The sequence below is a fragment of the Pollachius pollachius genome (assembly GCF_949987615.1).
Source record: "Pollachius pollachius genome assembly, chromosome: 1".
Taxonomy (NCBI): domain Eukaryota; kingdom Metazoa; phylum Chordata; class Actinopteri; order Gadiformes; family Gadidae; genus Pollachius; species Pollachius pollachius.
This window is the reverse complement of record NC_136934.1, coordinates 32,154,261-32,166,992: the sequence shown is the minus strand read 5'-3', so window position 1 is coordinate 32,166,992 and position 12,732 is coordinate 32,154,261. Positions and strand designations below refer to the sequence as shown.

At 43.1% G+C, this 12,732-nt stretch overlaps 2 protein-coding genes across 2 annotated transcripts; both read right to left on the bottom strand.

Moving 5' to 3' along the window:
* Positions 1-3,470: 3,470 nt before the first annotated feature.
* On the bottom strand, positions 3,471-6,397 carry leng1 (leukocyte receptor cluster (LRC) member 1). Its single transcript, XM_079735626.1, has 4 exons — positions 5,893-6,397; positions 5,386-5,625; positions 4,834-5,150; positions 3,471-4,061 (listed from the first exon to the last, which is right to left on the bottom strand). The coding sequence occupies exons 1-4, from the start codon at positions 6,022-6,024 to the stop codon at positions 3,830-3,832; spliced, it is 921 nt and encodes a 306-aa protein (XP_079591752.1). The 5' UTR covers positions 6,025-6,397; the 3' UTR covers positions 3,471-3,829.
* A 92-nt stretch (positions 6,398-6,489) lies between these two features.
* On the bottom strand, positions 6,490-12,529 carry tmc4 (transmembrane channel-like 4). Its single transcript, XM_079735615.1, has 16 exons — positions 12,350-12,529; positions 11,964-12,162; positions 11,612-11,760; positions 10,864-11,019; positions 10,404-10,492; positions 10,000-10,145; positions 9,608-9,755; positions 9,309-9,467; positions 9,043-9,200; positions 8,621-8,744; positions 8,047-8,144; positions 7,772-7,955; positions 7,363-7,493; positions 7,058-7,213; positions 6,880-6,958; positions 6,490-6,718 (listed from the first exon to the last, which is right to left on the bottom strand). Exons 1-16 carry the CDS (start codon positions 12,387-12,389, stop codon positions 6,647-6,649), a joined length of 2,088 nt encoding a protein of 695 aa, XP_079591741.1. The 5' UTR covers positions 12,390-12,529; the 3' UTR covers positions 6,490-6,646.
* Positions 12,530-12,732: the final 203 nt, after the last annotated feature.

Here is a 12,732-nt window from a genome sequence, read left to right as displayed (position 1 = left end):
GACAGAGGCAGCACACAAACCAGGGAAACGGGAAGACCATTTACATTTCTTAACACCATTAGGATAAACAATATATATTTATATTTATCATGATTTAAGAATCATGAAGAAGGGGAGTAGAAGGCAAAACAAATAAATGGAAGAACGTGGTTGTTTTTGAGATAATGAGAGAAGAAGAAGAACGACTGTAGACTATTACCTCCTCCTGCCCAATGAACCCCAAAAACAACCCAGCCATGCAGAGTCCCCCTTATCCCTGTCTGTCTCTCTGTATCAAACAGCATTACATCCCAATCCCCCTCTAACTACACATCCACCCAGACACCACACAGCGCTGTACGAACACTCTACTGAACATGCATCAGTGTGCACACATACACATCCAGCAGGACCAGGTGAGGAAGTCTCTTACATGTTGGAGACTTACATTGAATCCCACTCCTCCCTTCTTGCAGCACAGACAGGTGAGGAGCAGCAGGACGAAGGAGACCAGCCCGGAGCAAGAGATGAGGATGACCACGTAGGGCGGGGGGGAGAGGAACGAGGCCCTGGATTGAGAGACTGAAGGAGAGAGCGACCAAGAGAGTCAGAGAGGAAGGAGAGAGAGAGGGGGAGAGGGGAGGAGAGAGGAAGAGATTTACTGCTGTAGATCACCTCTCGGTATGACTCAGTGAGAAGGGGAAGAAGAGACGTAATTGAATTAGAACACAAAGAAAAAAGAAAAAGTAACGCATAATATTATGGAGGTTTGTGATTAACACAGAAAAGACATTGAAGCGCTTCCATAAAGGCAGGGTTGGAACACAGTGGAGGACCGCCCCCCACTACCCCAATGCTTAAGTTACATTGGTAGAGGGGAGGTTTGGGAAAGCAGGAAGAAGAGAAAAATATATATCTTTCAGTTTCAGAGTTAATGTATTGACTGGAGCCATAAAAGAAAAAGAAGGGAACAAAGATTTAAATTGAAGATATATTGAGGTTGAAACTGGGAGCATATATCATTCCAATTATAGGACAAAAACGAAGAAGAGGAGGGGGGGGGGGAGTATCAGAAAGGGCATTCTGTTGAGGAGAGACGGCTGAGAAAGCAGGGAAGGTGGTTGGAGCCGTCGCCTGGGTTAGAGGATTGCTTATCAGGGGGAAAGGGGGGTTCGGAAAACTGGAAAGCATTGCTCAGTTTGGGAGGGTGGACTATACTGAGGTGAGAGGGGGAAGGTTTCGGGTCATTGATATTTGTACCTCAACTTGGCTGACTGTAAGAAGCGAACCATCTGTAAGAAAGAAGGGGCAGGGCAGGGTGGTTAAAAACCCTTTTCTGGTTTACCTTGTTTTTCGTATTGCTTGTATATAATAATTCTACAATAAAGAAACATAAAATAATGTTTGAAAATGTCATGAATTATATTTTATTTTGATCACCAAAGATATTCCTTGATTGTTGGGTCGATCCCATTTTTACCCAGGTCCAGGCACGATGCAAACTTCATCTTATATTTCTAGCCGAAAAAGATTACTGCTATACAACGCAGAACAACATCTGAGATAGACTACAAGCAAGGTCATGGTACAAGAACATGTTACACACACACACACACACACACACACACACACACACACACACACACACACACACACACACACACACACACACACACACACAGCACACCTGAGTCAGTCGTCGACACCGTGGGAAATAGATCAAGCTCATGTTCACTCGTAAACAAAAGCCTTTAATTGATGTCTGTTTTAAACAAGATCAATGTGCAAGCCTGACTATGATTAACACTTTTGGCAACACTCATTGCTCAGTTCTTAGCAGAGCTCTCTAAATATTCGATAAAACACCCTCAGAATTGGATCATTGTTGTAGCCTACAAAGGCCTATAGGCGAGTGGGAAACATGTAAACACCTGGTTCTGCTTCTTCTTCTTTTTAAAAGACGTGAATATTGTCAGTGTAATACTTACTAACCAATAAATGCATTTGCTAAATTTCTCATTTAGAATAACTGATTATATGATTTATTAACATGCACTGCATACCAAAACAAAAAAACGCACGCGCGCTATGAAATTGTAATCACCCCGTGTGTGTGTGTGTGTGTGTGTGTGTGTGTATTTCTATTCTATCCACCAGTAGCCATAAGACACTGATACACAGTTCCTAGGAATTTATTTTCCTTTCATCTTGGCCGAGACAGATGTCCAGACAGACTGCATTCAAATAAGGACGTAACGGGGCCTATTACAATAGCTCCGATGCACACAGCTCTCATCAAAACAATACTAACACAATGCAATGACTGCACACATTAGGAAAACAGAGCACACACCACTGCCAAATAATGGGACCACACGCCACCTTAGGAAAACGCTACGACGACTTATCATTGTTAAATATGTCTGGTTTCATATGCATACATCCCCCAATAACATGTAACATATTGCACTGTGCAGCCATTCAGCTTCCTATGCATTTATGTCATTTAAATGCCATTGGTGTGACCTAAGAGGGCCGAATACGATAGCAATATAGCAATGGAGGCATATCAGGCTAACATCAAAAATAATAAAAAATAAATAAATGTCGCTTTAACATGTTTTCAGTAGTATCGAGTCACTCATTATATGATATAGTGCAATAATCATTCGCGATCATCTGCACAGCGTTTCTCCCATGCTGGCTGATGCTCTCCCGTCTAGGCCTTTTTCATAACAGACTACCTCCCACCTCGGCTCTTTCTCTAGCATCACCGGAATGATCGCATTCTTCCACCGACACCACTCACCTTCTCTCTGCGGGGCACCGAGCGCTCGCTCCGGGTTGAAGTACATCATCCCCGCTAGCGCTATCACCCAGCAGTGTCGTCGCATCGTCGCTTCGTCCTCGGCATCACCATTCGAGCGATGCTTTGGGTCCTCTCCCGTTACCCGCCGCCACCGTCTGGTAGCCTACCGTCTCCGGTCTATCGCCTCTTCCCCCCCTAATAATAAAGAGCGTCTCCTTGTTGTGCTCTCCGTCCTACCCCCCTCTCCTCCTCCTGTTTGATCCCCCCCTCTCCGTCCTAATCCGCAATTAAACACGGTTTGAGAGGTGCTCTATTGTGCCTTCCGTCCGACCGAGCTACGCGTCTCGAGTCTGATGATATTCCCCGAAAACCTTCGGCGAGGTGGTCCATCCTGTGTTTGTCTGTGTGTTGTTTTCTCCGCTCGCTGTGTGGAGGTCTGGCTGTGTTCCTCCGGTATCCACCACCAGCCTACGTCAGCGTCAACATGCTTTATCATGGTCCGCGTGCTAGGAGGAGAAATCGGGTTGGCGCGTCTTCACATCGATTCTCCTTCAGGTTTAACATACAATGCTGCGTTTGTAATTTATAAATAAGAATTAACAAACAGAACGATAATATTTATATATGATATAAGTACTAAATGGTGAGAATTTGTTTCCGTATGGCAATATATTAATTGAATGTCCTCATTGCAGGTTTATTAAACGCCACACATTCTGATAAGGTTTCTTTGCATTAAATCAGAATCCTGAAAAAAAATGCATGAAAAAAATGAACACTTTCAAAATAGGATGTATATTTCCATAGAAAAAGCATCTTGTCTATATGGTAAGAACAGTCAGACTTTTAAGTTGATTGACATATTATTCAGCTCTTACACACGTATTAACACAGTTTCAAACAAACCCTGAATAACATCCAGTTTTGTATCTGACCTTTCATTCCCAGCACACATCCCAGTACACAACACACATCCCAGTTCACCGGCTGCCAATCAACACTCTGACGGCCCTTATAGTCCTTATAAAGCTGGACATCACTTCACGACTTCAGGATCTCGTCTCGCCAGCTGTCCCGGTCCTTGCGTTGGCGTTTGCGAGCCAGCTCCGGGAAGTAGGCGCTGTTGTAGGGCCTCTCGCGCTCCTCGGCCGCCGGCCCCCTCCCCGGCTCCTTGTCCGCCACCTTGCCGTTCCTCTGGTCGATCAGGGCCTGGGCCCGCCGCCGCTCCTCCCCCTCCCTCTGGAGCCGCTCCGCACGCAGCTTCTCCATGGAGCTAAGGACGCACACGCACAAACACACACACATGGATATACTAGTACACGCGGATATAATAGTACACACACATTAATACACAGATATACTAGTACACACACGGATATACTAGTACAGACACATGAACACATACGGATATACTAGTGTACACACACATGAATAAACACAAATATACTAGTACACACACATGAAAACACTAGTACACACACGGATATACTCGTACACTCACATGTATACACATGGATATAATAGTACACACACGGATATACTAGTATACACACATGGATACATACCGATATACTAGCACACACGCATGAATACACAGATATACTAGCACACACACGGATATACTAGTACACACACATAAACACATACGGATATACTAGTACACACATGAACACATACGGATATATTAGTACACACACACGGATACACACGGATATACTAGTACACACACATGAATACACAAGTATATGCGACACACACATCGTACATCGGTTGATTATTGGACCACAGGGAACCCTCACTCGTGAGGGTTCATCGCATCATACTGAGCTGCTGCGATGTGTTCATCACGTTACAAGAAAAGGAAGAAATAATCGAATGATAAACGTGAGAGTATCCAGAGAGTGTCTGACCCCTAACCGATAAATGTTCATGTTCATTGCTCCTGTTAATTCCAACTTTGACATACCCCCCCCCCACCACTGCTATAGTAGCACATGAACTCTGGTTTACAAAGCCAGTGCTTTCTACCCCGAAGCCTTCCTCACCTGGGTCCGCTGCTCATCTCTGCTCTGGGCCTCTTCTCCCTCCTCTTGCTCTTGGGTTCCTTGCGGTCTTTAATAGCCAGGGCTTTCCTCATGTCCTTCATGGGGTCCAGCATGTCCTTCAGCCTACGGTCACGCTTCTCCTTCTCCTCCTCCGTGGTTCCTTTCCTCATCCCCTTCTCGGGCTCTTTTGGATTTTTCTTCCATTTCTCCTTCTCCTCCTCCTTCTCCTTCTCGGTCTTCATGTACCACGGGGTTACCTCAGTGCCGGGCTGAGGGCCCAGGGACACCAGGAGCCCGATAGCTCGCTCCTGTTTCTCCTGAAAAGAGAGACATTCAAAAATAAATATTTCCAAAAGGTCTCTATATTTTGATTAAGAGCTTTAAGAGACTATTTGGGTCGATGAAACCACAGGAAAATCCTTGGAGAAGACTTTTTAAAGAATGAAATTCCTGAAGTGGAATTGCTGGGAAAATGTTCGATAGGTCAGAGAGATGGAAACTATCCCTGATGTGCTGTTTAGTTAGTTATATGATAAGAGGAATTCTGGTTACCTTCTCATCTTTCTTATCTTTGAGATACTCCTCATTCCCCTTCTTCTCCGAAGAATCTTCCAGGGGGAACAAGTTGAGATGTTCCAGGATTCCACTTTGTCCACTTGTTTCCTCAACCTTAATTCCTCGTCCACTCGTTTCCTCATCTTTCCTTCCTGGTCCACTCAGTTCCTCAGTCTTCCCTCCATGTTCCAGTTGGAGAGCAGCTCGGGATTTATTCCTCAGAAACTCTGTGCGTGCCTGTGTGGAAATCGAGAAAAATACAGTATGAGATTCTAAGGATACACATTGAGCTGAGAATTGAAAAACCTATATTTATGGGAAACAAATGTATATGTATGGGATAATATGTTTGATGCATTATAGTAAAAAGGCAGCACTAACTAAGTTGTAGCCATGCATACAAGGGATTTTAATATAGTGCATTTATTATTTTATTGAATATTTAGCACCATGGGTTTGACCTAGCTCATAATGTCATAATATTGAGATACCGATGGTGGTCACCTCTCGCTCAGCGCGCTCCACGCGACGTTTGGCCTCGAGCTCCTCTTCTGCAGCCTGGGCCTCGTCCTTCCGCACGCGCTCGATGTTGTCCTTGTTACGGACATGCCAGCTCTTCTTGGGAAGGATGTTCATATTGCCAACTCAACGCAGCAAGCAGCTAGCTAGACGCACTGGTCTACCAATTACCATATGAATAAACACAATAGATCGTAATATATCGTCCTCTTCAATCAATTCTTCAGCGTTTACAGATAAGGTCAAGGAAGTTATCAAATCAGCTGTCTGTTGCGATAATGAACTGAAGGAAAAAATAAGTGTCTTGGTAACTTGTATGGTTAATAGCTTATTCTGGTACTTAGCTAAAAACGTGTCCACCGTTCATCATGAACTCACCCAGTTAGCTTTCCAATATGGAGAAAATACTATCAAGTAAAGTTGAGCTACAACATTAAACCATATATAAACATTTGGCTTGCTAACTACAGTAGCTTCTCGCCGAAGATGCAAACCGGAAGTAAACAAAAATAACAGAACGATGCATTTCCACATGTCAGCACCAGAGGGTGTCAAGGTAACGCGGTTTAATTACCATGCATGGCAAATATTTCATTCATGGATATAAGAGGTTTGTTCAAATAAATTGACATGCACTGATACAAGATCAATGATATATATTTAACTAAATTACAGAGGTGCAAAATAATTAAGAGAAAGTGTTGTGCAGGTGGTGGCGTTGGCAATTTTATATTGTGAATTATCTTGCAACTCCAAGCGTTCGACTGAGCTCTTCAATCTGTTTGACCAGGAACTGCTTGTCGCGGGCCTCCTGTTGACCACAGACCAAACATGTCATTTGAAAAGCTGCAAGCCCATCCCATTTGAACTAGGTGGATCTCTCACACAATAACTCACTCACTCAGACAAAAGTTTAAACAACAAAGCAAGGCAAACTAGTAGTAGTGGAAGTATGTGGCCACACATACATACCAGTTTAAGCTGAGCTTTGAGCAAGTCCACACTTTTTCCGTAAACGGAGGCTAAGGCTATGAAATAGCACATCACCACGCTGTTGGCAAGATAATAGCTCTGTTAATACATCATACAAAAGTCATTTATTAAAATATTGTACATAACTTTCTAGTTAACTACATAACATAACACTCACCTAAAGAAAAGAAACAAGGGAATGGAGAAGCCCTGTGAGCCGATAAAGTAGAGGAAGCCTTGTGTCGTTAGGGAGAGGCTATAGAACGAATCAGGAACGATTGTCCACATTGAGGAGAGAGAGCGGAAGGGCCCGCAGCTCATCGACGGGTGGATCCTGAGCGGGATATGAAGACACAATCGTACGCACTCGAGTGGGAAGGCTGGCACAGGATGTATTTACTTAAATAGGACCCCTTGTCCGACAACATTCATTGTCGGGAGTGTAATACCGTCACGTTTATACACAGTTAGCGAGCTACTCACTTGGCAATGCTATAGATCAGGGCTACCAGCGCGAGGCTCCAGCCAAACAGCAGCACCAGCAGAAAGAACACCTTGGACTTGGTGGAGCGAAACGTCTTGGCGGCCGGGCGGCAGTTGGAGAAGAGTGTTATCTGGTGGGCCCAATCCCCAGTGATGATGTGAAACACGGAGACATTTTTTTTAATATATATATATATATATATATATATATATATATATATATATATATATATATATATATATATATATATATAGGAAGAAGGAAGTACATTATTTTGACACAGACATCTGTGAGGTGTATCTGTAGCACAGTGTATTTACACAACATAATTAAATCAGGGTGGGAGGGATATATGTTTGGAAATCATGATTTGAGTTCAAATTTGAGTGTATATATCAACGTGTTCACCTTCTTAGCGTAGAAGACAATCACAAATTTCAAAGTGTTAAGGAGCGGCAGCAGAGGGCAAAACAGAGCCCCTGTCCACACGACCGTCTGTCCGTACACCAGTCCCAGGACATTGACCGGGACCAGAAACTCCTGACGCCCTAGAAACTGAACCAGCTTGTTGGATGAGTTGTCAACCACCATTCTGGAACACAAGCGAGCCATGGACCCATCAGACTGGAGGTTGTATAAAATCATCCTTACGTCTCTCACTCTGTTCATTTTGAACACTTTACCTGCGTGGAAACTCGACCAGCACAAGCATAGCGAGGGTGATGAGCAGGTCAAACAGCGTCAGTTTGTACATCTCCTGCCCCACTCGGGTCTCCCAACACTACATAAGGAATTATATGTCACGTCACCTCATATAGCAACCTAGTCTCACGGAAATACGTGAGTCACGTCATTTAATCTATTCATTCGTGATCTGGGACACGTAATTTATTTTTTTTCGTGCCAAAAGCACAAAGCTCATTCTAAAAAGAAGAGATGAAGCAGCTACCTTTTTTCCGTCGTGGTTTGCCTACAGAGCAGCGCACATGCATTAAAAATATCCGTGAATTGCCACAATTTCTCAGAATCAAAAGGTGAAAGTAGAAACGGATGGTCAAAAGCTGTCATATTGTTTGAAATTTGTGCTTTTTGGCACGAAAAAAATGAAATTACGTGTCCCAGATCACGAATGAATAGATTAAATGACGTGACAGTGTCACGTATTTCCGTGAGACTGGGTTGCATATAGTCAGGCACAGAGTACAAATAATACCAATCATTGATTAAAGTAACATACTTAGCAAGTAACATACTTACTGGGTAGCTCTTGTGGTTGTAGTGGCATAATGCACATTCCTCAGGAGCCCCTTCAAAACAGGTTATCTGGCTCCACAATGTGAACAAGAGGACACCCAGACTGACCATTCTCAGAAAAACTGACCTATGTAAGAGAGAGAGGGAGAGAGCTCAACACACACTTTTCCTGAGTCATAAAATAATTTTGTTGGAAAGTTTTATCAACTGACTCTTTGTTTGCTATTGATTTTGGACACAAATGCATGTGTTGTTTACATCTACATAATTTAAGTTCTTCAACAACCACTCAAAAACAGTGTCCCTTCCTCTATTGGTCTCTCATACATACCCACATACATAAACACATACATACATGAACACATGCATACAAACTTACATAATTGCATACATACACAACAGTTAAATGCACAACACGTACAAACCTTAGCAAGGCCACAATGACAGTGATGCTTGGGTTATACCGCTCCAGCATGGCTATCTGGTCACAGAGCACGGGAACAACGAAGTTCCCCACGGTGATGACGATGGAGGGCAGGTACTCATAGAACAGCCCAAGCACTCCTGTCTCTTTGACTTTGCTCTGCCAGGGATAAAACATACAAAATGAAACAGACCACCATATGATGAGCCAAAGATAACTAGATATGTGGATGACAAACAAACGGAGGTAGAACCACCCATCACCGACCTGGCTGAAGATGGTGGCTTGGTAAATGCCGAAGAAGGCTGCGATAATTAGGCCGAAAGCAACGAGAGACAGAAAAATACGCGACGAGTACAGCAATACTTTTTGACGCAAGGTCAGAGAGGCAGCCTCATTCTTTATCCTCTCCTCTTCAAGGTCCACCTTGGTCCAGAGAGACAGAGACGGAAAAGGAAAGAAAGTAATGTTCAGGTTTCTGGGGACAATAACTTTATTGGGCATGGACCAGATATCCTATAAACTTAAACATATTTGAGGCCCAAAAAAATAGCATAGCCTCTAACCTGAAGCTGGTAGTGAAGGTTTTTCTGTTTCAGTTTCGTAGCCCTGTCACCGAGGCAACCAAAGTCCCAGCCAGTGAACACAATCCTACTGTAACTGCCTGTGGCGCCGCCTCCTGTTGCCACAGCAACACGAACAGCAGTCCCCGTGCTGTGCAAGCAGGCAGTCAACAATGGGGAATAGAGGTTATCTGGTTGACTGGTCGTTTTCTCACACACACACACACACACACACACACACACACACACACACACACACACACACACACACACACACACACACACACACACACACACACACACACACACACACACACACACACACACAAACAGCCAGTCTGCCTCAACATCTAGCAGTTTGGTGCACCTAAAAGTGTGTCTTCACTGGAACTTACCGTGCAGTGATGCAGATGAGACAAAAGGCAAAGTAAAAGACAGCAGTGAAGAGGTAAGCCAGTGGGATGTTGTAGGAAAAGTCACTTTCTGCCACCATGGTGTTGTGGTAGTAGCCATAGAACAGGTAGGTGTACTCCATGAAGCCCTACAGGAACAAGGGCGCACACAGTTTGTCGAACATGATAATTATCAAGTATTTGTAATTCAAACTTAATGATGGGAAGGAGGATACAGTGTATGTAAAGCGGGTAGGAAATAACCACACAAATTTCCCAGACAAATGTTAATTATTACAGAATCAAATGTAGACCAAGAAGAGGAAAAACTAATCCATCTAATCTAATCTTCTTCCATGTTCGTATCCATAGAAGGACATGGATGCGGGTGTGTTTGTATTTCTCACGGTTCCAGAAAGTAAGTCCAGGAAGTAGCTGAAGTATCTCACGAGAGGGTCTGGTTTATGGTCATACTGTCTGCATTCGCCTGCTGCGCCTGTCAACACAACAGCCTCAGAATCCCTGAGCATACCTTCTCAAAAATAACCTCCTTTAACTATTTGGTTATTTAAAAAAAATATATATATATATATATATATATATATATATATATATATATATATATAATGAAGGTTATTAGTGTAATGTCAATATTCACACCAACAACGTTTAAAACATAAATAAAATAACTATTACCACATACCACATTATACAATAATGTGGTACTTTTTGCTAAGCATAAGAAAATGCCTCCAAGAAGCAATAGTTTTAGGCATTCAATTGAAGCTGAAAATCCTGCATTTCATTGAGGCCAGAAGAGTGCCTCGGTAAGACTGTTAATGCAAGGAGACTAGAATCTGTACAGACCGTTATCTGTCACGTTCATAGAATCTGACGCAACAGATCTGAACACAATGCTGGGGATGAGGACGAATCCAGTGATGAGCATGGAGGATAGGAAGTTGAGGACCACCAAGAATCGCAGGAACAGGAAGTAAGATTGGACACCATCTCCAAAGTTCCCTGCAGTGCCATCAATGAAGAAAATGGATATGCTTAGAGAAGGTAAACAATGTGACCAATATATTCAAAATTGTGTTTGGTTTTGCTGTATCAGGGGTATTAATTAATGTTTAAATGTATGTTTATTCCCACTCATACATATTAAGGGTGGGCATCACAGGATACCTCACGATACAATATGATATGCGATACATGGCCCACGATACCGATAATATTGCGATTCTGCGACAATCCTATAACAATACATCACGATAAATGTCTAACGAAAAATACAAATAACCCTGAAAAGGGTAAAGTGCAGGATTTCTGTCTTTCTTCATGGTTGTTCAGTTACCCGTCTTTGGCTAGTTAACTTCCGTTCAAGTCCTCCCCTCTCTCTTACCCATACCTTCCTGTCTAACTCATCATGAATAAAGCATAAAACAAAAACAAAAAAGATTATATAGAAAACAAATATTTAGCCCAATGTATCGATTGTCGTATCACACGAAGAAGAAGGGCAATGATATATCGTGTGTTGATATTTTGTCCCAGATTTATACGCAAACATATATATGCACACATACACACATACATACATACATACACGCACCTCCAATCTTGTTCAGGGACCTCCTCCAGAGTGTGATATAGTGCAGGAATCCTCCAATACTCTTGCGGGCCCGACTCAGCGATTTGGCTTTGCTCCTCTTCCAGGACTGGAAACTGGACAACACTGGCACCTGCATCTGCTGGACCTGACTGTAAAAGATGTCACACATTCTGTCAACGATACAGATCATTATAATAATGCCAGCATTGTTAAACATTCATAGCATAGATTTAACTCTTATAGCTGTATCCACACAATATCCACACACAACCATCATCACAATTGTAATCATAATCCTGTTTAATCCCAAGATTTGTAATCAGGGAACCATTAAACCAATCAGGGGGCCTACCTGATGGCTCTTTTCAGGGCCATTGGCATGGGGAGTGCTCGGAGGTCTTTAGGGGGTACGGCTGCTTCCTGCCCTGCATCCTCCTGGGCCGCGGAGGCTGGGAGCCAGTTAAACTGAGGAACATTCTGGTCGGACCGTGAAGAGGTAACCCGTCGCAACCGTGGCGATCCCTGGTCGCTGGTGTAACCAGTTCCTTGGACTGGGAGGCAGAAGGAATCTATTAACTACAGTATGAATATGTACCATTATGGTGTATAATAAAGATCCTTCAGTAGGATGTAGGTTAAAACAGTCATAACTGATCTGCTGTTGTGTTTAACAGAGTTGTTGTCGCTAATAGGTGGAGGCTGTGCGGTCGTACAGGTGAGCACACAGCCTCAGCTTACCTGCTGTAGCAGAGCCTTGTCTCTGGAGATGGCTGTTCATTTCCTAGAGACACAATACTGTCAGGTAGTACTTTTTTAAAGATGTAAAGCGTAGCCACATTTAATCCAGCATCCACTCGAGCGCAACAGAAATAATGTGATCTTGATTGGAAAGAGGAAACTGGTGTGATTCCGGGTGTGTGTCTCTCTCTCTCTCCTTTTGTTTATGGACTTCGACCTTTGTTATTGACCACACAGGTACTTCCTTGTGCAGTTAACCCTTTATCTTCAAGTCGATTTGAAACATTGCTGTACTAACGCGTCCACTGTGATGCTAAACATCCCCAATTAAGCCCTACAATTATTTTTTGTTTAAATAAAGACAAATAGTTAGCATATGTCAA

Coding starts and splice junctions, on each gene's coding strand:
- leng1 (XM_079735626.1), bottom strand. CDS start 6,024: ATGAACATCCTTCCCAAGAAGAGCTGGCATGTCCGTAACAAGGACAAC. Junction 5,626..5,892: donor TGGAGCGCGCTGAGCGAGAG/GTGACCACCATC, acceptor ATTTCCACACAG/GCACGCACAGAGTTTCTGAG. Junction 5,151..5,385: donor AAGATAAGAAAGATGAGAAG/GTAACCAGAATT, acceptor CTCTCTTTTCAG/GAGAAACAGGAGCGAGCTAT.
- tmc4 (XM_079735615.1), bottom strand. CDS start 12,389: ATGAACAGCCATCTCCAGAGACAAGGCTCTGCTACAGCAG. Junction 9,756..9,999: donor CTCATCTGCATCACTGCACG/GTAAGTTCCAGT, acceptor CTGCTTGCACAG/CACGGGGACTGCTGTTCGTG. Junction 7,494..7,771: donor TTGTCTTCTACGCTAAGAAG/GTGAACACGTTG, acceptor TGGGCCCACCAG/ATAACACTCTTCTCCAACTG.